This window comes from Enhydra lutris, unplaced genomic scaffold (assembly GCF_002288905.1).
Source record: "Enhydra lutris kenyoni isolate GAN:26980312 unplaced genomic scaffold, ASM228890v2 scaffoldscaffold1, whole genome shotgun sequence".
Classification (NCBI taxonomy): Eukaryota; Metazoa; Chordata; class Mammalia; order Carnivora; family Mustelidae; genus Enhydra; species Enhydra lutris.
This window is the reverse complement of record NW_019154085.1, coordinates 38,502,709-38,530,390: the sequence shown is the minus strand read 5'-3', so window position 1 is coordinate 38,530,390 and position 27,682 is coordinate 38,502,709. Positions and strand designations below refer to the sequence as shown.

General features: G+C 40.9%; 2 protein-coding genes across 18 annotated transcripts in view; one reads left to right on the top strand and one right to left on the bottom strand.

Annotated features, from left to right (window-relative positions):
- LOC111144591 (F-box protein 36) overlaps positions 1-18,954 on the bottom strand; it is an 89,007-nt gene extending 70,053 nt beyond the window's left edge. Inside the window, exon 1 of the mRNA XM_022498965.1 lies at positions 18,855-18,954. Coding sequence (XP_022354673.1) covers positions 18,855-18,954 — 100 coding nt within the window. The remainder of the gene's footprint in view (positions 1-18,854) is intronic.
- A 505-nt stretch (positions 18,955-19,459) lies between these two features.
- LOC111142430 (thyroid hormone receptor interactor 12) overlaps positions 19,460-27,682 on the top strand; it is a 138,158-nt gene continuing 129,935 nt past the window's right edge. For 9 of the 17 annotated variants that reach the window (XM_022495676.1, XM_022495694.1, XM_022495685.1 and 6 more), the window contains exon 1: positions 19,461-19,596. The gene's annotated coding sequence lies outside the window, so the exon portion shown is untranslated. Of the gene's footprint in view, positions 19,597-19,887; positions 19,908-20,732; positions 20,775-27,682 lie in introns of those variants that run through there. The other 8 variants (XM_022495640.1, XM_022495631.1, XM_022495607.1 and 5 more) reach the window with 3 other exon arrangements.

Here is a 27,682-nt window from a genome sequence, read left to right as displayed (position 1 = left end):
ATTAAAATGCCATCGACTTTAAGTTGCATCATTATTTTATGTATAGTCCAAAAAGAAGAAAAAAATTAAATGTTGATTTGGGAGATATTAAGATGTAAAAAAAAAGCGTGTCTCACAATTATCGAAATATCGAATGCCAGCCACTTCATCCTCTTAAACATATCCATGGTGTCTGCTTCTCTCAGAATCAGGACACCGCTCCTGATGTTCTAAGAAACCTCCACAGCTTCACCATCATGTTCTCTGCATTCGAGCTGCACTGGCCTTCTTTCCATTCACCCAATCTTCCAGGTGGCAGATCAAGCTTTACTTCCTCTGGAGAGCCTTCCCTGACCTCTCAGACCAGGCCATATCCTTGGGCACTTGGGCGCTTGACAGCACTTACTATGGTTGACATCTTTTTTTTTTTTTTTAAGATTTTATTTATTTGACAGAGTGAGCGAGCGAGTGAGATCATAAGTAGGCAGAGAGGCAGGCAGAGAGAGAGGGGGGAAGCAGGCTCCCTGCCGAGCAGAGAGCCTGGTCCAGGGCTTGATCCCAGGACCCTGGGATCATGACCTGAGCCAAAGGCAGAGGCTTAACCCACTGAGCCACCCAGGCGCCCCTATGGCTGACATCTTGTTTGGTTCCCTCTTAGTTTGGCTTATGTGTTTATATGATCAGCATCTAGCTCCGTGAGGGCAGAGAACGTGAAGTTCTGCTCCCCACTGTAATCTTAGTGCTTGGCACAGCAACTGGTAACATTGGATACATAGAAAGTACTCAAACATTTGTTGAATAAATGAATTGAAATAAAAATTTTTAAAAATTCATGTTGCTGCTTTTAGGATACTTTTCAGTTCAGAGGATCTAGAAGATCCATGAATGTGAGTAGTAAGACTTCTGTTTCATGGTTGAATCATTAACAGTATCTACCAAATTCTTTTTTTTTTTTAAAGATTTTTTTTTTTTTTAAGATTTTATTTATTTATTTGACAGACAGAAATCACAAGCAGGTAGAGGCAGGCAGAGAGGAAGCAGGCTCCCCGCTGAGCAGAGAGCCCGATGCGGGGCTCAATCCCAGGACACTGGGATCATGACCTGAGCCGAAGGCAGAGGCAACCCACTGAGCCACCCAGGTGCCCCTAAAGATTTTTAAAAATTTATTTGACAGGAAGAGAGAGCACAAGTAGGCAGAGAGGCAGGCAGAGAGAGAGGGAAGCAGGCTCCCCGCTGAGCAGAGAGCCTGATTGAGGGCTCGATCCCAGGACCCTGAGATCATGACCTGAGCCAAAGGCAGAGGCTTAACCCACTGAACCACCCAGGTGCTCTATATCTACCAAATTCTTGTTTCCTTATCACAGATACCAAGTTTAGACAAAAAGCTTGAAAATTACTTACTATGTGTTAAAACTCCCTCTAGCTCAATGATATTATCACAAGGTGGTCAACGTGTTTTTGTAAACTCTCAGTTCCAGGATTCTGTGCTGAGATGGTAGGTCTGAGTTTCTCCTGATTTTTCAGGCTCTCTCTCTGCTCTGATTATACCTGCCTTGTACAGGCATGAACCCAAAGAGGGTTGGTCAGAGCTCAGCCTTCTGAAACAATGATACATTTGTAAGAAATTCTACTGTGTTCACAGTGATGACAGATGCTCTCCTGCCTCTGCCTGGAGATCTTTGGCCTGCACCAAAACATGTTCACCTAGATGATGGAAGCACAAGTTAAGGCTTTAAAATTTGGTGTATAAAAACATCTGAAGTTGTAGGTATTTCTTTTGTATACCAAGTTTTAAGTTACTGAAAAATATTCAAAATATTTATTTGAATAAAATGCTAGTGGAACCTCAGAGGTACATTTATTTGCAAAACCAAAGGGTATGTGAAAACCACTGATTGGTTCTATTGAGTCTTTTTTCTTACTTTTTCTTCTTTTTTTAATATTTTATTTTTTACAGCAAACTCTGTGGGACCTGAACTCATGACCCCAAGATCAAGAGTCGCATCTCTAATGACTGAGCCAGCCGGTACCCCTGGCTGTTTCGTTTTAATGCTTTATTTACCAGGGACTTCCTGATCTCTCCCCTGGCTGCTTCTCAGTGGGGCCAGCGCTCAGCTTCACATTTTGCAAGAGTACAATACTTATGACTCGTCCCTGGAATGAGCTCTGCCCTCACACACCTTTGGCCCAATGGACTGTACCTAATTTTTCTGTTTTGGTTTCTGCTCACATCTAGGCTTTGTGAGTCTTCCCTGACATGCTGCCATCCCAGGATTCCCTCCAATGCTCTCACCAGACAGCTCGGATCTCTGGTGGATGTGACCTTGCTATAGTCCGTCTGTCTCCCCACTAGACTGCATGCTTCCTGAGGGAGGGGAACTCATCTTTGCTTTGTTGGCATGGGCCGGGACTTGGTGTGCAGTAAACACTGAAAGAAGCCTTTTTGGAGCCTTCCCAACCTGGGTAGTTTCAAATTTTGCCAGTGGAAAAATATTTATCTTGTGATTTTAAATTGTATTTCCTTGATCACTAGTAAGAGTAAGCATCTTTTCACGTTTTTATTTATGTTTTAGACAGGGAGACTGTGCATGAGGGGTGGGGGTGGTTGGGAGGCATAGAGGGAGAGAATCTTAGGCACTCTGCATGCCCAGCTTGGAGCCTGACCTGGGGCTGGATCTCACAACCCTGAGATCATGACATGAGCCAGAATCGAAAGTTGGACCCTTAACCAACTGAGCCACCCAGGCACCCCTTTAGTTAACTTTATGTTCTTTGCCCACTTTTCCATGAGGCAATTTATCTTATTAATTCACCTTGAAACTTGCAAGACTATTGTTTTTTAAAGATCTTATTTGTTTGAGGGAGAGCGAGAGGGGTGGGGAGAGAGAGAGAGAGAGAGAGAGAGAGAGAGAGATATCAATAGGGTAGGAGGAGCAGAGGCAGAGGGAGAAGCAGCCTCTCCACTGAGCAGGGAGCCTAATGAGATTATGACCTGAGCTGAAGGCAAAAGCTCCACCAATTGAGGCACCCAGATGACCTGAAACTTGCAAGGCTATTTTATTTTACTTTATTTTTAAAGATTTTATTTATTTATTTGACAGACGGAGATCCCAAGTAGGCAGAGAAGCAGGCAGGGAGAGAGCAGGAAGCAGGCTCCCTGCCGAGTGGAGAGCCCGATATGGGGCTCGATCCTAGGACCCTGGGATCATGACCTGAGCCAAAGGCAGAGGTTTAACCCACTGAGCCACCTAGGCGCCCCAAGGCTATTTTAAAAGATCTCCCAAGCAGTAAATTCCATATCCTTTCATAGTCCTTCATCCTGCAGCCAGTTCTTCCCTGTGTTTAACCTAAATCCCACACATGGCAGTGGGCGCTTGTTTCCTCTTGTGTTGACCCCTGCTGTGTAAATGGTGACTAGCTGATTATCAATTATGATGAAATCATTCTTTAAAATAAAAAGTATTAAATAACCCAAGCCTCTCTTATGTAGTTAAATAATTGAAATTATTTCAACCTATACTCAAAGATCTTATTTTCTAATTATTTTTCTCTTTATTACTGAACTCTTATATTCTTTTTATTTTGTTAAAGATTTTTTTTATTTGACAGAGAGAGAGAGAGAGAGAGAGAGAGAGAGAGAGAACAAGCAGGGGGAGCTGCAGGCAAAGACAGAGGGAGAAACAGGCTCCCCGCTGAGCAAGGAGCCTGAATGGTACTCAATCTCAATACCCTGGGATCATGACCTGAGTTGAAGGCAGATGCTTAACCGACTGAGCCACCCAGTTGCCCCTGAACTCTACATTCTTTAGTCTAGAATCCAGAGACAAAAATGGGGCCCAGTGACTGGCTAGTGGTAGGCATAACTGGAAGACGACTTTATGGTTCCTGATGTCTGTACTTTTATTTCTGCCTCCCATATGGTGCCCCCACTCCTTACAGGGCTACTTTCTTATTTCATTGCTTGATAACAACTCCTAAAATATCCACAACCAGACTGAAGAAGATTACAGAGCAAGGATTCCCCCTTAGTAGTTCTTGCTCTGTCCCAACTACTTGACACTCTTAACCAAAATTCTGTGAATCTCATACCATTTGTCTACAATAGTACAGAATCTACATTAATAATGCCGAACTTATCCTCTAAAACAGACAACATTTTAGCAAATGAGTTTTAAGACAAATTTATAGCTATATTTCTTCTTTTTTCCCCCTAGCTTACTGCCTACTTTGTCCTCAACCCTCCATTCTCCAAGTTAGCATGTATTTTCATAACCATGCTCTGAGTTTGGTCCTCTGTCCAGTGAGCCTTTATACAATGGTTGTATATATATCTGATACCTTAATACATGGGTGTTTTCTATAGAATGTAATTTTAAACATTTTAAAATCAAAATAGACTGCATCAAGTCTTCCAAACCCCCCTTTCAAGGTCATAAGGGATGAGTCTGACAAGGCTTTTCTCTTCATGAGTATTCATGTATCTGTCCAAGTTTTTTGTTTTTGTTTTTTGTTTTTTTTTTTAAAGCTTTAATTCAGGTCATCCTTTAACTTTAGAAATGTATTATTCTACTAGAGTTGTCCTTACACAGTACTACAGACTGGATGGCTTAAATGTGAATTTCTTTTCTCATAGTTCTATAAGATAGAAATCAAGGTGTTGGTATGTTGGCTTCTTCTGAATCCTTTCACCATGGCTTATAAATGGCTATCTTCTCCCTGTGTCTTTACATCTCTTCTGTCTGTGCAAGTCTGTGTCCTAATCTCTTCTTATAAGGACACCATACTGGATTAGGGCCCACCCTAATGACTCCCCCCACTTTTTAAACAAAAAATAGATTGAAAAAAACTAAGGCTGAGAAAAATCAACATTAATGTGGGCATAAAGGCAAGCAGCACTTGAGTTGCCATAACCCAAAAGAACCTGGAAATAAGAATCCAGGGGTTATAAAGAAGGGAAGCATTTCAAGAAAAGGCTGATCAACAGCATGAAATGTCAAGTATGCTGTCATAAGGGTGTCCTTTAGTTTTGGCGATTAGAGTTACTGCGTAACATACCAGGAGTAAGAGGAAGGTAGGAGTTGTCTGAAGGAAGGAAGGAAGGAGAGAAAGGGTCATGGAGCAGTGAGTAGTTTGTGAAGGAAAAGATTAAAAGATGAGAGACACAAAGGGACGCAGGGTCAAGGATGTGATTTTTTTTTTTTTTTTAGGGTGGAAACTTGAAGGGGAGGAGTACTTCAAGAGCAATTTGTTGCATATTAATCTCTGAATCATTCTGAGTCATTCGTTGTTTTCATTGAAAAATTTTTTCTATTTCTTTTTTTAAAACAGAAATGGAGATGTAGCTATATAGCATTTGGAAAAAGCCCAGAGAGAGGAAGTAAGGCTGGCCAAAGGTTATTCTCTTCTTGGCCATAATATACAGATTCCAGGCAATTTATTCAAACTCCCTAAATCCCAGTTTCTCATCTATATAACAATCGTACCTACTTTATAAGCTCGTTACAAGGATTAAATGCCTTACTTGTTATAAGCACTCAATAATGCTTACTATTATTATAATGATTAGGTTTGCTATTAAAAGGTGGCTTTAGAGGGATCGAAAAAATTCTATTTGACTGACTGGATTTTAAGATGCTTCTTAGGTGAATAATTGTTCATTGAGACCTTTAGTAAAAAAACAACAAACTGATTTTTTACTAAAGTAATCATATCTATTTCAATGCTAATTCATAGTAAAGTTTTATTCTTTTTAAACCCACAGCAAAGATTTATTCTTTTTAAAGATTTTATTATTTACTTTTGAGAGAGGGAGCACGAGCAGGGGAGAGGGGCAGAGGGAAAAGCAGACTTCCTGCTGAGCAGGGTGCCTGACACAGGACTCAATCTCAGGACCCTGAGAGATCATGACCTGAGCTGAAGGCAGATGCCCAACTGACTGAGTCACCCAGGTGCCCCTAGAAATTCTAAATATTAGAAAGATCTTAGAATACCAGTATAGTTATTTACTTTTTAAAAAAGTCAATTTATTTAAACTAAAAAAAAAAAAAAAAAAAAAAAATCACCCATTTCTCCCAATCCCAACCCCCTCGTTCTGGCAACTACCAATCTGTTCTCTCTCTATGTGAGTTTCATATATATATTCGTGCATGCAGGCATGATACACACACATACATATATATGTATATACACATATATTAAATTTCACATGTAATGGAGATCATAAGGTATTTGTCTTTGTCTGCCTTATTTCATTTAGCATAATACCCTCTAGGTCCATCTATGTTGTTGCAAATAGCAAGATTTCATTCTTTTTTATGGCTGAATAATATTTTGTGTGTGTGTGTGTGTGTATACTACACCTCTCTTTTTTTTTAAGATTTTATTTATTTATTGACAGAGACAGACACATTGAGAGAGGGATTACAAGCATGGGAGTGGGAGAGGAGGAAGCAAGCTTCCCGCTGAGCAGGGAGCTCGATATGGGGCTTGATCCCAGGGCACATGCTTAATGACTGAGTCACCCCAGGAACCCCTGTACTACCACATCTTTGTCCATTCATCTGATGGTGGACACTTAAGTTGTTTTCATATCTTGGCTACTATAAACAATGCTGCAATGAACATGAGGGTCCATAAATCTTTTAAATTAGTATTTTTGGGGTGCCTGGGTGGCTCAGAGGGTTAAAGCCTCTGCCTTGGGCTCGGGTCATGATCCCAGGGTCCTGGGATCGAGCCCCGTATCGGGCTCTCTGGTCAGCAGGGAGCCTGCTTCCTCCTCTCTCTCTGCCTGCCTCTCTGCCTACTTGTGATCTCTGTCTGTCCAATAAATAAATAAAATCTTAAAAAAAAAATTAGTATTTTTGCTTTCCTTGGATAAATACCCTGAAGTCGAATTGCTGGATCATACGGCAGTTTTATTTTTAATTTTTTTAAAAGATTTTATTTATTTATTTGACAGAGAGAGATCACAAGTAGGCAGAGAGGCAGTCAGAGAGAGAAGAGGAAGCAGGATCTCCTCGGGCAGAGAGCCCGATGCGGGGCTCCATCCCAGGATCCTGGGATCATGACCTGAGCCGAAGGCAGAGGCTTTAACCCACTGAGCCACCCAGGCGCCCTTATTTTTATTTTTAATTTTTTGAAGAATCTCTATACTGCTTCCCACCAACAGCACATGAAGGGCTTCTTTTCTGCACATCCTCACCAACACTTGTTGTATCTTTTTGAAAATAACCATTCAGACAGGTATGAGGTAGTATTTCATTGTTGTTTTGATTTGCATTTCTCTGATGATTAAATGTAGAGCATCTTTCTGTATCTCTTGGCCACTGGTATGTCTTCCTTGGAAAAATGTCTATTTATATCTTTTGCCCATTGAAAAATGGGATTTGTTTTTATTTTTTGCTATTGAGTTGTATGAGTTCTTTATATATTGTGGATATTAGTCCCTTATCAGATATATCATTCGTAAATGTCTTCTCTCGTTCGCTACATTTCTCTTTCATTTTGTTGATGGCTTCTTTTGCTATGCTGAAGCTTTTAAGTTTGATGTGGTCCCACTTGTTTACATTTTTGCTGTTGTTGGTTTTTTTTTTTTTTTTTAATATTGTATTTATTTATTTGACAGAGAGACACAGCGAGAGAGGGAACACAAGCAGGGGGAGTGAGAGAGGGAGAAGCAGGCTTCCCACCAAGCCGGGAGCCCGATGCGGGGCTCGATCCCAGAATCCTGGGATCATGACCTGAGCCGAAGGCAGACACTTAACGACTGAGCCACCCAGGTGCCCCGCTGTTGTTGGTTTTGCTTTGGGTGTCAGATTGAAAAAATCATCACCAAGACTTCTGTCAAGAAGCTTACTGCCTGGGGCGCCTGGGTAGCTCAGTGGGTTAAAGCCTCTGCCTTTGGCTCAGGTCATGATCCCAGGGTCTTGGGATCGAGCCCCACATTGGGCTCTCTGCTCAGCAGGAAGCCTGCTTCCTCCTCTCTCTCTGCCTGCCTCTCTGCCTACTTGTGATCTCTGTCAAATAAATAAATAAAATGTTAAAAAAGAAAGAAAGAAAGAAAGAAATCATGGTGAAATGAGAAACTGAAAAAATATATATATAAAAAAAAAAAGCTTACTGCCTGTTTTTTTCCAGGATTTTTACGGTTTCAGGTCTTAACATTCATCTTTAGGCCATTTTGAGTTTGTGAATGGTGTAGGATAGTGGTCCATTTTTATTCTTCTGTGTGTGACTGTCTAATTTTCCTAATATCATTTACTGAAGAAACTGTCCTTTCCTCAGTGTATATTCTTGGTTCCTTTGTCTTAAATTAAATGACCATACATATGTGGGTTTATTTCTGGGCTCTCTATTTTGTCCCATTGATCTATGTGTTTATTTTTGTCCAACAGCACACTAGTTAATTACTAAAGCTTTGCAATACATTTCGAAATCAGGGAGCGTGACACTTCCAGCTTTGTTTTCTCATGATTGGTTTGGCCATTCAGGGTCTTTTATGAATTCATAAAAATTTTAGGACTGTTTGTTCTATTTCTGTGAAAAATGCTTGTACAATTTTGATAGGGATTGTACTGAATCTGTAGCTTGCTTTGGGTAATATGTATATTTTAACAGTATTAATTCTTCCAATCCATGAATATGGAATATCTTTCCATTTATTTGTGTCTTCTTCAAATTTTTTTTTTTTAAAGAGTTTATTTATTTGACAGAAAGATAGCAAGAGACAGTGAGAGAGGGAACATAAGCAGGGGGAGTGGGAGAGGGAGAAGCAGGCTTCCTGACAAGCAGGAAGCCTGAAACCCGATGTGGGGCCTGATCCCAGGTACCTGGGATCATGACCTGAACTGAAGGCAGATGCTTAATGATTGAGCCACTCGGGCACCCCTTTAAATTCTTTCACTAATGTCTTGTAGTTTTCAATATACAGGTCTTTCACCTCCTTGGTTAAATTTACTTCTTGGTATTTTAAATCTTTTTGATATAATTATAAATGGAATTATTTTCTTAAATTCTTTTTCTAATAGTTCATTATCAGTGTACAGAAATGCAACGGTTTTTCGTGTATTGATTTTGTATCCTATAACCTTCCTGAATTTGTTTACTAGTTCTAGTAGTTTTCTGATGGAATTTTTAGTTTTCTAGAATATGTCATCTGCAAATAGTGATAGTTTCACTTGTTCCTTTACAATATGGATACTTTTTATTTCTTTTTCTTGCTTAATTGCTCTGGCTAAGATTTCCAATACTATGTTGAATAAAACTAGTGAGTGGGCATCCTTGTCTCATTCGTGATTTTAGAAGAAAAACTTTCAGTTATCGCCACTGATTATGATGTTAGCTGCAGGCTTGTCATACATACAGTATATGACTTTATTATGCTGAGGTATGTTTCTTCTATATTGCCTTGCTCAGAGTTTTTGTCATAAATGAGAGTTAAATTTTGTCAAATTTGTAAAAATAATAATCTTTAGGTACTGAGTATGTTAACCCTTTGCCTACAAAATCTGTAGCCAACGTTTTCTCCCAGGCAATTTATTAATTTTAAGTATCATTCATGAAACAAACTTTATTTTTTATTAAAAAAAATATTTTATGCTTAAGTAATCTCTACACCCAACATGGGGCCTCAAATTTACAATTGCGAGATCAAGAGTCACATGCTCGAGTAAGCCAACCTGGCACCTACAAAACTGTATTCCATTTAATTTATATTTATTTATTTTTAAGATTTTATTTGTGTGAGAGAGAGAGAGCTCACAAGCAGGGGGAGCAATAGGCAGAGGGAGAAGCAGTTTCTCTGCTGAGCAAGGAACCCCATGGGACTCAGTCCCAGGACCAGAGCTGAAGGCAGATGCTTAACAAACTGAGCCACCAAGGCAAACTTTATTTTAAATGTACTTGATATGCCATTCTTTTCTTTTATGGCTCCCAGATTCGAGTTTTGTGAAGACTCTACTTCCAGACTCAAATAATATTCTCCTTTATTTTCTTATGGTACTTTCCTAGTGTATGTTTGTGTGCATAACATGTACTTCTTCAATTCATATAAAATATTTTTAATGGACAGTATGAGATAGGGATTTAGTTAATTTTTTTCTATTTTTGTGGCTGTTTGATAGCCAGTTGTTACAATAATTACTCAATGGTTCTTCACTTCCCCACTGATTTCAAATGTTAAGTGGGCATTTATTTATTTATTTTTATTAGAGAGATTGGGGAAAGAAGGGTAGAGGAAGATGGAGAGAGAGAGAGCATAAGAGAGGGGAGGGTCAGAGAAGCAGACTCCCGCTGAGCAGTGAGCCTGATGCGAGGCTGAATCCCAGGACCCTGAGATCATGACCTGAGCTGAAGGTACACACTTAACCACTAAGCCACCCAGGTGCCCTGGAGAGAGACAACCTTTTTTTTTTTTAAATTTTTAAGATTATGTATTTATTTATTTGACAGAAAGATCACAAGTAGGCAGAGAGGCAGGCAGAGAAAGAAGGGGAAGCAGGCTCCCCACCGAGCAGAGAGCCCGATGCAGGGCTCGATCCCAGGACCTTGAGATCATGACCTGAGCTGAAGGCAGAGGCTTTAACCCACTGAGCCACCCAGGCGCCCCTGGAGAGAGACAATCTTAAGCAGATTCTGTGACCAGTGCAGAGCTGGACACGGGGATAGATTTCACAACCTGAGATCATGACCTGAAAGGAAATCAAGAGTCGGATGCTTAACTGACTGAGCTACCCAGGTGCCCCTTAAGCAGGCATTTTAGATGAGACTCAAAGGAGGGGGAGAATTTGGATGTGGGGATATGACAGGAAGTGATTCTAGTGATTGGGGCCAAATTCACAGGGACAGCATGAGAAAATAATGGGTGTTCTTTAAGGAATGCTGAGTATGATGGTCCTGGAGCCAGGAAGCACTCAGTTTATAATAACCTCAATAATAATTTAGAGAAAAACAGCAACCTTGAACTTTAGAATATAGCTGAAAGACCTCAGTGGGTTCTTTTAAATTTTTTTGAAATATAAAATTCATTATCCATTCAGAATAGAAACTTTTGGCAAACCTGAAATAAAAGGAAACACCTTAAACCTGATTTAAAAAAACCTACAGCACACATCACACTCTTTGGCAAAAAACTGAAAGCTTTCCCCATAAGTCTAGGAACAAGACAAGAATGCCTGGTGTCATCATCTTTCTTCAACATTTTAGTGGAAGTCTTAGCCAATGTCATACAGCAAGGACAAATAAGACATGAGGATTCGAAAGAAAGAAATATATCACTATGCACAGAGGACATGAATTTGTCATAAAATCTGAAAAAATATGAATCACTAAAATTAGTAAGTGACTTGGTAGAACCAGATAAAAGGATATTTACTAGAAGCAAAAATCAATTGTTTTTTGGGCATCTGGGTGGCCCAGTTGGTTAAGCAGCTGCCTTCGGCTTGGGTCACGATCCCAGAGTTAAGGAACTGAATCCCACATTGGGCTCCCAGCTCCACGGGAAGTCTGCTTCTCCCTCTCCCCTTTTCCTCACTCATGCTCTCTCTCACTGTCTCTCTCTCTCTCAAATAAATAAAAAAACTTAAAAAAAAATCAATTGTTTTTATTAGTAGCTACAAATAGAAAATACAATTTTGAGAAGCAAGATAACTTAAAATAGTCAAACACCTAGAAATCTAACAATATATATATAAGATTTCTATACTATAAGAAATCCATAACCAAAATTAAGGAATACCTAAAAAAATTTTTTTAAAAGACAGATATACTGTATTTGTGGATTGGAAACTTGATATTGTAGAGATGTCAATTCCCCAAAAATAGAGCTATATATTCATTGCAATCCCAATCAAAACACCAACAGGTATTTTTGTAGAAATACAAGCTAAGTGTAAAAATAAAAAAATAAAAATAAAATAGGATTCAAGAGTACCTATAATCATTTTCACGAAAAGGTGAAATTTAGGGGTGTCTGGGTGGTTCAGTCAGCTAAGCATCTGCCTTCGGCTCAGAACATGATTCCGGAATGGGGAGGAGGGGGCAGGTCCTTGCTCAGCGGGGAGCCTGCTTCTTCCCTCTTCCCCTCCCCCTACTCATGCTTTCTCTCAAAAAAAAAAAAAAAAAAAAATCTTAAAAAAAAAAAAAAGGTGAAATATGGCTGATTTGGCATTGGAAGAAGACCATGTAAATATTTAAACATTTCTTCAGTATTTGCTGCTCTTGTACCAGGCACACTGCTGGGTATTTTCCAGTTAGCATTCCCCAGAACCTTAGCTCTGGAGATGCTCAGAGAGAAAAAAAGGTCCCACAATCACCAGCCTATAGGAAAAGCTTCATGGTACAGTCTCCTCTTGGGAGATTCATGGTGGACAGCAGGATTTTAAAGGCTCTGACAAATGCAGGAGAAGAGAGGAAAATAGAATGTGTTTAACCCAGGATTTTCCAATCTCATTTGATGATTCAAGCTCTCTTTGAGAAACCCTGGCCTGGAGTGCTTTTTATATGTATCTGTTCTTCCCATATCAGTGAAATAGCCAAGAGTTGATTTTTTCATTGTTCATTTTACGGATGAAGAAATGGAACCTCAGGCAGGTAAAGACTTATATAGGTCACATAGCTACTAATACAGAATCTTCAATGCAAATCTAATTTTTCTTAAAAAAAAAAAAAAATCCATTACTTTTTCCAGGGTGAAACACTACTTTCATACAAAATAGCACTTAAAAAATGGAATAAACCTTTGTGATCTCTTAGAGTAGTAACCTTATAATGTTGATGAGACAATTGGGGCCCAGACAAATTAAGTGCCTTGCCCCAGGTCAAGAGCTTGCAGACTAGCAGGAGGAACAAAAGAATCCATGACTCAGTGACTCCCAATTCAGTGCTCTACTGCCCTATATAATTAGGAGACAAATATGTGTCAATGCAGGGTGAGACCAAATTAACTGCCCAGATTGAGGAGGTGCTCACAGATGCTGAATGAACGATTTACCTGAGAAAAGATGATATTGGAGCTCTGTCAAGCTGTCATGGAATTTTGAAATGAGGGGTTAGGAGCCACTTGACAACTGGGTTATAATATGGTAGAGCACTGAATATCGTCATTTTCAAGAATTTAACCCCTTATTTGTATTTTTATCCCTCTCTCCTGGAAAGTGCCACATGTCACTTTGAAAAATTAAAGGGAATTTAAATTTCTGATTTCACAGCTGGAAACGGGTGCATCCCGGAGTAGCACAGGTTAGGAATCATTTTTCTGAAGTGTGTCAGATCTGAGGAATAGAAGGATAATGCAGTAGGCAGGAACACCTGGCAGAACCTGTAGGGCAGGGAAGGGTGTTCACTGTGGGTACTGCTAAGAGCGGGAGGGAAAACCAAAACACTCCTGAGGAGGGCCTGGGGAGGGCTGGGCTGAAGCTGAAGCTGAAAGAGCGAAGAAGGGAAAAGCTTATATTTAACAGCAGAGGGAAAAATTAGGGACTTTCGGAGACAAAGAGCCAGCCCCCCAAAAGAGGAGGAGAAGTCAATTGTAAATAACAGGGAAGAGGAAAATAAGCGAATGCAAACATTCCACTGAACTCTGGACATTCTGTATAGAAACATTTTGGTTGTGGATGGTGAACATTGGGCACAATGGGCGAAACAGATTGCAGAAACATTCAGTCCATTAGTCCATTAGTGGGAGACAGTCCCTTAGGGACAAGGAAAGAGTAACCAGAAACAAAAAAGGAATGTATGTTTTACTCTCCTTTGCTTTATCTTCTCTATGCCAGTGACTCTTGTGGACCTTATGTGGGGAGTTGGGCTAGTGTAGAGCATGATTTAGGGGCTCCTGGGTCCCCTGGGGAAATACCATCATGATCTCAATTTGACTGCACCCCATCCGCCTTCTAAAATATGCAACCTGGTGTCTAGTTAATATAATTTTAATTCACTTGAGAAGTTCTGTTCCTTAATGGCTCCTTAGTACTATCTCACCCCCAACAAAGCAACAGAAGACAATCTTTTACTTTCTCAAAAGTATTACCTACATTAAAAAACTAAAAAGCGGGACGCCTGGGTGGCTCAGTTGGTTGGACGACTGCCTTCGGCTCAGGTCATGATCCTGGAGTCCCAGGATCGAGTCCTGCATCGGGCTCCCAGCTCCACGGGGAGTCTGCTTCTCTCTCTGACCTTCTCCTCACTCATGCTCTCTCTCACTGTCTCTCTCTCAAATAAATAAATAAAATCTTTAAAAAAAAAAAAAACTAAAAAGCAAAAGACCCCATAAAATCAGGAATTTCTAGACATTAAAATTTCATAAGTAATCATCAATCCATTTGCACTCTCTGAGTTTTTTGAATTAGAACCACTCCCTCCCCCCAGTCAGTAGTCTCTGGTGACAGTTATTAATGCTGCCCATCATGTAATGGGAGGTGGCTCAGAGGTGATACTGGTGCAACAGGTGCAAGTTCAAGTATAGAGCAGGCCAACTTCTCAGAATAAGTGCTATCTGTCCACCTTTTCATTTTCAATATTTATTGCTTTTCTCGGATTATAAAAATAAATGTTCACTGTAGAAAAACTTGAAGCTTTCAAAAATATATAATGCAGGGGCGCCTGGGTGGCTCAGTGGGTAGCCTCTGCCTTTGGCTCAGGTCAGGATCCCAGCGTCCTGGGATCGAGTCCCGCCATGGGCTCTCTGCTCAGCAGGGAGTCTGCTTCCCTTCCTCTCTCTCTGCCTGTCTCTTTGCCTACCTGTGATCTCTGTCTGTCAAATAAATAAATAAAATCTCAAAATATATATATATATATATATATTGCAGAAAGTGAAAGCAATCCAAAATTCCAACCCTCAGAGTCAAGAGCTTCAACTGTTTCCTCTGACATTTATTTAAATTTCATTAACATTTATTCAAAACAAAATACAACTCTTGTGGTGGTCGTTTTTTTCAAACAGGATCATCACGGTAATGTTTAACCCAGAAACTTACTTTTCTTGCTTAAGATCTGTTCTACTAAAGAGATTGTATAGTATTCGTTGGTATGAATGATTCAGTCTAATGAAATTTCCACTAATGGAAGTATGTTTTTACAATTATTTCACTCTGGTGAACTTCTTGCTCACATATCCTAATACATAGGTGAAAGCATTTTTGTGTATGAAATCCTAGAAATGGACTTGCAGGGTCAAAGGGTGCATGTATTAACATTTTTATTAGGTTGTGCTTGAATCTTAAATCTTTAAAATTGCTATGCAGTTTGAAACAGTATCAGCCGGATTCTTTGTTGCAAAGCCTAAAACATCAGCCACTAATTCTAGTTTTAATTCCTTTTTCAGAAGTCTTTGGAGAGGACAGTTTCCTGTCACAGGCTGCCATGAGATCTCACATGTTTTCTGTTAGAGCTACAACTCTAAAGCACGTCAAAAATATTTGTTATTTTTGAGGAGTGAGCTTTTGGAATTTCTTTTCTTTCTTCTTTTTCTTTCCAGATAACATTAGCTTTAGGTATCTTTTTGGGAGTTTTTAGTAGGCTTAAGTAAAATAGGTAAATTAAGGTAATCTATTACTCATTCTTCCTCCTTTTATTCGCTGGACCAACTATCACATGTTGGTTCTCTTGGGACGACTTCCTAACACAAGTGCAAGAGGCCACTATCTGTCAATTTTCATCATACAGTTACTGTTTCTAGCAGTTTTCCATCTTTTGTCACATTAAACTTAAGTCACCAGGGGTGACCATCCTAAGCAATACTTCCACTTCAAGAGAACGAAGAAGACAGAGTTTCAAGACTAAGACTGGTCATTGTACCCTCCCGAGCCTTCTACTCTAAAGTGATTTTTTTTCCCCTCTGGACTCAGATTTTAAATCATCTGTGCTATCCATTAACTTGGCTATGAACTTCCTTTGTTCTTGAAAAGCCATTTCAGTGTTTATATAAATCAAATCACTAACTATATTCTCTCACCTAGATTACATGCTCCACAAGAGGAGGGATTTTGTTTGGTCTACTGATGTTTTCCCAGCATCCAGAACAGTACCTGGCCATAAAAGGTGCTTAGTACAGATTTGTGGAATGAAAGATGAATTCTTTGAAGCCAAAAATCTTGTATTTTGCATCTCCATAGTAAATGCCAACTTGCTGATTAAATTAAGGAAAGGATCTTCATTCAGGAATACAATTTAAGATTTTCTTAGAAGCAAAGTGTGGAGTATCCTTTGCCTAAATAATATTCAAGGTTCTTTCCAGTTCTAACTTACTATGAATCTAGCAGTTTTCAAAGAATTAGAATCCAATATAAGAAAATATATATACTACTAAAACTAGAGTGAAAATAATTGCATAAATCTTTGATTTAGAAAGCAGTGCAGTGATTTTTTTAAGCCTTCAGATCATTATAAAGATCAAATGTGAGAAACTATATTGACCATAAATTATATTCTGTAAGTGCCTTTCTAGGGAAAAAACAAAAAATCATGGTATCGAGTTGTTAATTGGGAATGCCTCTATAAGCATAAAAATATGTATCTACTGTTACTGTATAAGTAAGAAGGCAAAAAAAATATTTATGTATAACATCTATATTCTGGACTATACCAACAGTGGTATGACCCTAATGAGAGATATCTGCCTTCACATCCATGTGAAATGTGCAGTTACTTCAATTTAAAGCCAATAAAAATAAAAGCAGTGAAAAAGATTAAAAAAGAGAATCAGAGGAACAGAAAGATCCATCTAAATTTGGGGCCTATTTCAAATAATATACAACATTTTTGGAAATAAAGGAAGAAAGAGGGAGGAAAAATTTTAGAAAGTCACTTCAGAAAAAGTCCATCTTATAAAACTCATTTTAATTCTAGTGTTTTAGTACTTATTTATGTCAGACCACCTCTTCGTGGATGTTTGGTTTCCTGTGCTGAGCCTTAGAAAAATTGTCTTGTGGTCAGAAAATAGCATATTCTCAAGACAGTTGACTGAAAAGACTGTTTTTTTGGCTTACTATTTTTTACAACCAATTTTACTTTAAAAAGAGAGTGAATTAATCAGATTTGAGATGAACTTGCACTGGTTGAACTGTAGTGGATATATTCTGTCTGCTTAAAAAAGAAAATGAATCAGCTTGAAAAGGATTTTATATAGAAGCAATTGACACGAAGAATAGGGCCTCAAATGAAAGTCAGTTTTTGATCTGAGAGAGAAAGAAAGAAAGAAAAGAGAAGAAAGAAAATGAAAGAAAAAAAAAGAAAAGAAAAAAGAAGAAGAGAGAGAAAGCTGTAAGAATACTTGGGTGGGGGAGGGGCGTTTCATAAAACACAGTGGCTAGAAGAAGGTGTGTGCCCAAGTTAGACTACAGAGCAAAGTCTGAACATCAACAACAGAAGCATTCTTGGGGAAAACTAATGGCCAGGAACACTCTTATGGTTAATTTACTAAAATAAAAAGCTAAACAAGTATTTTTTTCGTTGAGGCTTAGGACATGATAGTACACATGACTGTACACTTGTAATAATGGACTTTCAAGAAAAAGAAATCCTCAAAAAAATTTTTCTTAAGAGACAAATTATGGAAAAAACTGTAAACATTAGAACATTTTAACTTAGGTGAGGTAGATGGAAATAGAAAACAAAGTACGAATATGGTAAGGTGTTACTGCTTTCAATCATTAATGTTAGAAAGTGAAAAACTGTAGGATCATACATCTTAAGACGAATGGAAAATGGTTCTAAAAATGTACAAAAAAAAAGAATTTCAGCGATTATGAAATTCCAATTAAATGTGTAAAAATCCCCCCGCCAAAATGTTCAATTAAATATCTAAGTTTGACAGGTTATCACTTTTATTATTGATATACTTGCAATATTTGTAAATATCAGGTTTAAAAATACATGTATTATTTTTAAAAGATGCTTTTGAAGCAATTAAAAAAGCATTCTTTGCCTACTTAAGGGCTCACGGGAAAACTGATGCCATATTCAATAGCTATACCAAAACAAATATATTCAAAATTCTAAATTTCATTTTATAGAAATACCATCTGTTAAAGTACAAGGTGCTTTATCTCAGAGACAGGCTTAACTAAGCTCAGCCAGGAATCAGAAAATGTGTTCCGAGTGGAGGCCCAGTTCAACCTGATCATTTCATGAGCACAATAAATCAACCAAAAAGCCCACCTTAAATAGCTAAAGTAGTCATAAAAATAGGCTGATGGTTACTTTACTCCAGCGATAACATAATCCTCGGTCTTATTGTTGTGGAGCAGATGTCATTATGGGTGGGGCTGACGCGCAGAGCAGCTGAAACATTTTTGTACCACCCCCCGCACACTTTCAATGGGATAGAAGGGGCTCCAAAAAGGTAAGGGAAAAGCTCTCAACGATCAATTCCTACTAGAGATAAAGAAGTTTTGATGTGGTCGTGGTACCGGAAAGACCACAATGAGATTTAAAAAATCCCCCATGATTAGCTCCTACCCTGGAAAAGAGATCTTCCCTTTCTCCCCTCCCCTGCCGGCTCCTCCTTGGGACACTTGGCTGAGTCTTTCTTTCTCTCCTTCCCACGCTGAGGTGAGGTTGCACGCCAGCCAGGGACGCCTGTTTTTCTCTTCGCGCGGAGGGAACTCTGCGGGTAGGAGCCCCGGGTGGCAAGAAGGGAGAGGGCGGCGATGTGGGAAGGCAAAGAAAGCTCGCCAGAGACGAGCCGGGCTGGGGTTGGGAAAAGACACGCGGGCCACCGAGGAGCCGGCCGAGGAGGCCCAGGTGACGAGGAAAATCTTCCCGGCTCGGAGCTAGGACCGGACGCTTCCGGCGGGCCACAGTCGCTCTCGGCCTAGCGCGGCTCGCGTTCCGCGCTCCACCTGGGCGGCAGGGTGTTAGAGAGAGTAAACCGCGCCTCGCACTTGCCTGGGACCGGGTGACCAATAACTGGTAATAGTCTTTGCTCGGCGCTGGGCCTTGTCCTACAATTTCGAACAGAGTCTCCGGCAGCCACGACGCCATCTTGGGACGCCACCGCCGTCGCTAAGACAACCAGGAAGGGGCGGGGCTTGATTGGGGTCATGGGGCCAAAGCCCTAGTTTAAATCGAACCCCGCTTTTGAGCTAGCTGGGGGTTTCTGCCTTGGGGTGGTCGACCTCTCTCCCAAGAGTCAGAGGGAACTCTGGTCCGTGAAATTTCAAACCTCAGGTCCCTGGTGACCCGAAAGGGAATTAGTTCCTGCTACCATGGAGGGGAGGGGGTGACCCCGGCGGAGGGATACCAAGCACAGCCCCACATTCTCCTTCCTGGTCCCTCGAAGGGATCGGGAGGAGATCTTCGGCCGCTGGGAGAGTCGCTCCGGGCGGTGGGGGAGGGAGGGGCGATGTGATGGGCCGCGAGTAGGCAGCGGGGCCTTTCCCGCGGACGAGCTCGTCAGCTTAATCCGACGGGCAAAATAGTTCCCGGAGGGTGTTGGAACGGGCGGGGAGGGAGGCGGCGCGGGCGGAGGCGCACGCCGGCCGCGGTGCTGCGGCTCAGCTGATAATTGAAGGGACCCGAGGAGCCGCCGCCGCCGCCGCCGCCGCGGGGGGGGGGGGGGGGGGAGCGAGTGGAAGTTACTGCCGCGCCACCGAGTCCGGACCGGAGACTTTGGGGCCCAACTAGGTAATTGGGGCTCAGTTCTGAGCGGCCGGGCCAGGCTTGGGGGAGGGGGTTGTGCCGAGGGGTTGGGGGGGCGGCAAGGGGGGTGGGGAGGAGCTGGAACAGAAAGTCCCAGGAAGCCCGGTTGTGTCATCGCCGCGATTCGGCCCCCGCTCGGCCTGCTCCCGGCGGCAGCGGCGGAGCCGCGGAAGGACCGGGCCGGGGGTTGACGGGCGAGGCGCTCGAGGGAGACCGGGGCCGGGCGGGAGCGGGGGGGTTCGCTGGGTCCCCCCCTCTGGCCCCCCGCGATGAGGAGGGCCCTTCATGGAACCGGGGTAAGGCGTGCGGGTCTTGGGGAGCCCGGTGGGGGCCGGGGGGGGCCGGAAGTGGGCTTTGGAGCTTGGAGGGCGTCTAGGAAGCGAGAAAGTGGGGGGCCGGAAGTGCAGGTGGGGGGTGTGAAGACGGCAAGGGTTCCCCGGAAATGGGACGGTGGGCCCGGAAACCGGGAGAGGGGAGGCTCCAGGACCGGGGACGGCCCGGAAATGGAAACTAGGGAGCAGCTCGAGTGACAACAGTTGTGGGAAGCGAGGGTCAGAGGAGGGAGAGGCCGGAGTGACTTTAGACCGCAGTAAGGGGTTTCCTGCCAAGGGGGGAGGGTTGTGGGCGGGCGAGGCCGGAGACAGGGGTCTGCGCTGGGCAGTTTCTTTAGCCGTGGGAAGTTGAGATTGAGGATGACGAAGAGACGGGCGTGCAGGGGGGCTGGAAAAGAGGCCGAGAAACTTGACTGAGAGGAGCAGAGCATGCTTCTGAATAGATCAGAGTGGAAATCGGGGGTGGGGGTCCAGGACTTGGGAGGGAGGTGGACCAGTTGTCACTCCAATCGTATTAGCATTCAAAGCGAGTCAGGCGATTAATTTATTTATATGTGGATTACATAAAACCTATTATATCGTTTGTCCATTCAGTTCACCCTTTCCTCCATCCTCCTCCATGGTGAGTGGGTTTCTAGTTCAGAAACAAGTTAAGGGGAGTTCAAATAACGAAGCCTGGAAAAATCCCAAATCCTGTCCTTCGTGGCGTTTCCTTCCTTAGAGTAACAGGAATCCTTAATTTGCTACAGGGAAAAGAACTAATAAAGATTTTAAAACACATGCAAATCGGGAGGAAATAACACATTTGAACTGCTGGAGGGACCTTGTGTGGTAAGGAGGAACGGAAGGGGCTGCTCCTAAACCCTTAAGACACGTTCGTCTTTGATAACGCCGTTTTACTTTGGGGACGTTTAGCTTAAGCGTCGTGTCTGGCGGTGGGTAGAGTTTAATTGCTTCGTTAGTTAATTGAAGTAGGGACTGTGTCAGTGAGTAAACGTTCGTGTGTGAGGGGTTCAGGGGTATGTTTCTTAGTGCAGTGAATGTGTTGTGAGTGGACGTCTAACTGCTCCCCTGCTGTCTTCCTTTCCTAGTCGGCCTTTCCCGGATCTTGCCTGGGCTGCCAGATCACCCGATCCCCGGGCTTTACTCCGTTTTGTAGGCCCTTTAGTGCTGTGTTCAACTTTCTTTTCCTCTCCCGTTTCTCTGTAGATATTTCTGGCATTTCATTTTTTAAAGACCCAGAAAGTTGAGGCTGAGGATCTCCTCTCTAAAAGCAAAACAAAACAAAAAATACAGGATAGAAAGTTGAAAGAGCTATTGAGTGGGGCAAAAAACCGACGCTTGGAACAAAGGTCCTAGTTGTTGGGGAAAAAGGCAAGAGGCCTATATATGAGGCCTGTGTGTGGTGTGTTTGTGTGTCGCATTTACTTGGGGGTGGAGGGGATGGGGGGGCGGGTTAGGTTGAGGAATGGCATCATCAGGTTAGAGACAGTTGCATGCAGATAGTTTTATTAAGGTTTATTTTCATTATGCAAAGAGATCAATACTAAGTGTGAATTTTGAAGTAAATTTCTTTTGAAACAGCCCTGCTCCATTTTCAGGCCCAGAAACATTAATGAATTAGTGTGGCTTTTACACATCATTGTGAGATTGTTTGGAGAGTTTTTATTTCATTTATTTTACGCTTAAGAGAGCATATTAACATTGTTGGAGTTTGTGGGCTTTGTCTACACCTGCTTTTCTATGAATGTGCCAGTATCCATAAGGATTTAAGAATTGCCATGTAATTAATGTAGAATATAAAGTTTTTAGAGAGTTTGAGGGATTTGTAAGTCTGCTGAGCTCACGGTTATTGTTTAGTTTGTGTCAGTGAACAGGCCTTTTGTTTCAGTTTTTCATTTCCTTTCTCTAAAAGTTTTAGAATTTGGCAGTTAGAGTTCCAGAAGCTGCTAAGCTAAAATAATTTTTTTTTTTAAATTAAGGGGATGCTAAGCCAGTATAAAATCCGTGTTTTCACCGAGCAAAGTAAATTTGAATATTTACCTTTCCATTCTAACTTTTAAGATTACTGTATTTATGTTATCTAGATAAGATTTTATGATCCTATTTAAGCACATCATTCCAGCAAAGAGGCAAACAATGGCTTGGGAATTCACACAGTGCCAGTTAGTAGCTGTGTGACCTTGAGCTATTCACTTAACCTATCTGGTCTCCAGTATTTTTTTTTTTTTTAAAGTATTTGTTGTTGTTGTTTTTTTTTTTTTTCCATTAAAGAGCTCCAGCATGAAAAGGGGGGAGGATCAGAAGGAGAAGTAGATTGCTCCGCAGAGCAGGGAGCCTCTATGCAGGGTTCCGTTCCAGGACCTCAGGATCAAGACCTGACACTTAACCGAAGGCTGACTGAGCCACCCAGGTGCCCCTGGTCTCCAGTTATTTTATTTGTGAAATAGGAATGGGTAACCACTGTTTTACCTCACTGGGTGATTTTTGAGACCCAGTGGATATAATGGTTGTGACAAACTACAAACTGCTAAATAAGTATAATACATTATCATTAGTTTTAGAAAATTATGTTAGCTATTTTGAGGTCACTGAAAACAGAGCTTCTCAGCAGTGGTAGTGATGGGGGGGGGTGACCTTGATGTGAGGTAGGTTGCAGATATGAAGTTACAGCAACTTATATTTTGAAACTATTAAATCAGTAGTGGAACTTGGGCCGAATTTCTGTTTTTTATTATTATTTTTTGCATCAGCATGGTAGATATTTTTTCACTATACCTCCTACTGAATAAATACGTTAATCACACTTAGAGATTTTCTTTACATTTTATTGTTGATGACATGTACCTGTTCTGGTCTGTGGCTCTTATGAAATTGACTTTCCACCATTAAGAGAAAATATTGCCAAATCTTGATCTGTTTTCTTTACAGGGTTTAGGGGGATTTTAAAAAAATTATTATTATTTTTTTCTTTTAAGTGGGTGGGTGAGGATCTTTCTGAGCAAATAGGATACACCAGTTGCCCCTTTATTTTTCCATTTGCTGAGGTAACTTCAGCAGACTCAAGTTGAAAAAGCAACCTGTTTGTTGCTTTTCCTCTTCACTCACATTCTTTCTACTGCCAGTAACATGCACTTTTCCTTTATTTAAACCATTTCGGTTCACTTCAACTGGCCCCTTCATATCACTTCCTCAAAAATTTATACCCCATGACCTTTACTTTTTATTTCTTGGTTATCTAAATAAGCTTCATTTTGGGATTAGAGTGCTAAATTTGTTGACATGTGTTGCTTTTGTTTCCTCGACTGGATTATAGGCTTCTTGAAGTCAAGGATTATTTTGTATCATCCCTGTGTTTTGCATGAAGGTACACACGTATGCCTAATTGAAAATAATACCCATTTTTCCTTCCCACTCCAAACCAGTAATGTTAGCCTAGTCTTGCTGACTATGCAACCAGTCTTCCCACTTGGAAAGTTTCTTAGCCTCAACAGATTCCTTAGGATGCTATTTGGTTTTGTGATCACAGCCTCTTGTATTTCTGACTGCTGTGCCATCGAGTGCCTGGAAAGGGTGAAAGAGTAAGAAAGAAGTTGATATTATACAATAAATAGAATCTGTAGATTGTTACATAATCCTGCTTGTAGTTCTTAACATGTAATGTTAGCCTTACATTTGTCTGTTTGCTTTTAGTGCATTTGTATAGTTCATACTGACTTCTTAAAGGCCTAAACCTCTAGCAGTTCTCTGTAATCGCTACCTGGTCTGCTGCGTGACTCGAACACACAGTAGGTGCTCATTGTTACAGTAAATAGATAAATATACTGATGCTGAACCAGTCTCTTGATTTTTTTTTTTTTTTTAAAGATTTTATTTATTTATTTGACAGAGAGAGAGATCACAAGCAGGCAGAGAGGCAGGCAGAGAGAGAGGAGGAAGCAGGCTCCCCGCTGAGCAGAGAGCCCGATGCGGGGCTCGATCCCAGGACCCTAAGATCATGACCTGAGCCGAAGGCAGCGGCTTAACCCATTGAGCTACCCAGACGCCCCCAGTCTCTTGATTTTAAAGTAAAACTTAACTTGGCCAGTGTCCTGGATTTTTTAACAATACAGTTCTTTAAATCGAATACCCTAATTTACTGATTTTAGGTTATGGGCAAGAAACGTTGTTTCCTAGGCTGAGATAAGTCTCTTAAGAGTACTTTGAGGCCTTTCAGATTTTCGTTGTGATTGTTACAGTTTATTAAACTGGGTAGTCCAGAAGAAAAAGGAACTTGTCCATTATTCAGACATACCTGTTTCATCTTGAGCACGCAGAAGCTTTTGGTAAACTTCTGCAGCTCTACTTGGAGTGGGGAAAAAAATCTGCTTGCCATTCTGTCCTTTCATTAGAGAACAGCATTCATTGTTCATGAAAACACCTGATTTGAAGGTTGAAGACTTGGGTAGTTGTCTTGACTGCCTTTTCTGTCCTTGTGACCTTGGGCGAATAGTTGAACCTTTGTGAGTTTTAAGTGCCTAATCCGAAGTGTGGTTTTTGCCACCTAACCTAGGTTTGTCATTTGTATGCTAGATACTGTATTTAGGAGATTAGGCTATGTAGATTGGAACACAGGGCCCTTCCTCACTGGTTCATTGCAGCATTGACCGTTGCCTCATTTGTTAACATCCTTCTACCTAGAATATACTTCTGTTATATGTAGACGTGAAAGGCTTGGAGGATAGTGTTCCTTAATTGATGTTCCTTAATTGAAGTCTGTCTTCCCCTTTTTTTTTTTTTAAAGATTTATTTATTTATTTATTTGACAGAGAGAGAGAGAGAGAGAGAGAGAGGTCACAAGTAGACAGGCAGGCAGAGAGAGAGAGAGAGAGGGAAGCAGGCTCCCCGCTAAGCAGAGTCCGATGCGGGACTTGATCCCAGGACCCTGAGATCATGACCTGAGCCGAAGGCAGCGGCCCAACCCACTGAGCCACCCAGGCGCCCTGTCTTCCCCTTTTTTAAAGTCCCTTTAGCAGTGTCTGGCCTGCATTAAGGAATCTGAATGTTTATTAAAGGAACAAGGTTTGTGAGAATAAAATACTGCTGTAAGTGAAAATAATTTGTAACAGTTATATGTCTTCTTTTGACAAACTTTTTGAATCATAGTTGATGCTAAAAATTTTGTGTTTTCTTTTTAATCTTTTGGATATTTTTTAGGACTACGAGTTACTTTAAGTCATGTATAAAAAAAAATGAGGACAGGGGTGCCTGGGTGGCTCAGTGGGTTAAAGCCTCTGCCTTTGGCTCAGGTCATGATCTCAGGGTCCTGGGATTGAGCCCCGCATCTGGCTCTCTGCTCAGCGGGGAGCCTGCTTCCTCCTCTCTCTCTCTCTCTGCCTGCCTTTCTGCCTACTTGTGATATGTCTGTCAAATAAATAAATAAAATCTTTAAAAAAAAAATGAGGACAAGCCATTTCATAGTCTTTAATCATCCTTTATTTACATATAATAGTTGATCATTTAAATTCTACACTGAGGCCCTAAATATATTTTGATACGATGCGATGCATGTATTTGTTAAGTATGCAGTTGAGTTTTATACAGCATTTTTGTTTAGTTTCTTTGTTTCTTTTTTAGAAAGGATATATTTATTTCTGTGAATAAAATGTTATTACCCATATGTGGATTTTGAAGACTATTTATAAGCTGAAGTCTATCAGCAAGTCTTTAAGACTTACAGAATTTCAATGTGTATTTTAATCAGCTTGTTGGCTGTCATAACCAATGAGTTCTACCCTGACTTCAAAACTCCTACTCATTCCACCCGTGGGCAGCATTCTGAATAAATAGATGTACCTTGTGCTGTATCTTCTTGAGGTCATATTAACTCAGTTTGAAGTCCTTATACTGGTAAACATCTGTGATGCCTTGAAAACCCAAAATGTTTTTACAGGTAACTGCCAGTCTGAAATTCGCTGTTGAGTTGTAATTTAAGCTGCTTTGTGTCCTTAGCAGGTTCATGGAGATCATATGGAGGGCTTCTCTCCCCCCACCCCCGCTTTTTTTTAAGTCTTTCTGAAAACCTAGTGCTTGTAGTTGCCTTGTAAATAGTAAATACATGAACGTGCTGTAATGTCTGCTGTTTCCCAGTATGTTGTAATCTTGTCTGTTTTTGCACCCTTGGCTGCGTGCAGTCCAGTTGAGCTGCTTGGTCCTCTCTGAACACACTCCGGGAACTTCAGCTTCCTTGCTTGGACTTGGATTAGTCGGCCAGGATCGACACCCTTCCTCATCTTGCGTCTCTTGGAGCTACAGATACACACTTCACTTTATTCTAGAACCTCCTGTGAGAGTTTTACTCCTCACTTCTTCCTTCCATGACATCTTAGTAGTTGTAGTTAACTGCTTTCACCATCTGTCTTACATAATTAGTCACTTACTTCTTCTTAACTAGATCTTTGGCTTCTTGGAGATAAAGCTCTCATTTCTTCCATTGCCACGGTGGCTGGCACAAGGCTCCTGACCAGCATAGTACATGGCGGTGACAGTTTATTTTGGTGACACATTGAGGAACTATATTGTGAAAAAATAGTAGCACCATTTGCCATAGTTTCCTTCAGCCTGCTTATTTTCATTTCTCAGGGTTTGGTAGCTGAGTGTAGGATGCTAGAGTATAAATTTTTCAGAATTAGGCTCATGAACATCCCCTTTGAGGGATTGTTAAGGCTCTCCACTATTTTACTAACTTTGTTACCTTAGGTTTAGCATTTGGGGATTATGTTTACTACTAGGTAAAAACATATTTATCAGTACATATTTCTCTAGTACTTACTGTGTGCCAGGTCTCTGCTGAAAGGAATACAGGAGGTTCTTGTCCTGAGTTCCATGGTTTCATTTAGTTGAAAATCACTTACCTTGTTGAACTTCCGTGATAACTACATATGGTATGGTGTTTAGCATAGAGAAGTATCCTGTAGCTATGGTAAATGCAGCTTTTCTACATTTAGAAAACCTGATAGAAGAATCTCAATTAAGAAACTGATAAATTAGGGCATGAAATTTGGCTTTACTGAATAAACTGTTGGAAGTGCCTTCATTGTGCAAATATTTCCTCAGCAACTAATGCATGTGCATTTCTGGTTTCATACCCTCTTGAAAAATGCTGAGGAGAAATAGATTTATAAAATGAGATTTCTTAAGTTGAAGAGATGTGGTACTTTACTGTAGATGAGTTCAAACTATGACAGTAGAACACAACATTGAACATTGTGCATATTGTTAAGTATAAAGTTGAGTTTTACACAGTGGGTACTCAGAAGCTTAGAGAGAGGTTCCTAGGTTGAAGTTGACTAGGTTGAGGAGGACTTCATGGAGAGACTTTAAGTCTCTGGACTTGAACTGGCCTCATTTGTTTGGGTAGAGAGAAGGATGGGGAGCTTAAAAAGGTGTAATTGAGGTGAGGGTCTAATGGTCCCATAAACTGGCCCTTTGGAGTAGAGGGTCCACATCTGTGAAATAGGAAATCAGGCTGAGATGATTGAGGTTTTCAGATGGGAGAAATTAAGAAATTAGTTTTAACAAATAGACATGCTGAGTTTAGTGTTGGTCCGTGAATAAGTGGTGACAGCATAAAAAAGGGGACAGAAATAATTTGATTTGTAAATGATCTACAAAGAAAAAGTGCTTTCAGATCTTATATAGATCTTATCTTTTATGAAATGGCTTCCATTTGTAGGACTGTGTAAGGGGTTACTGTGGTA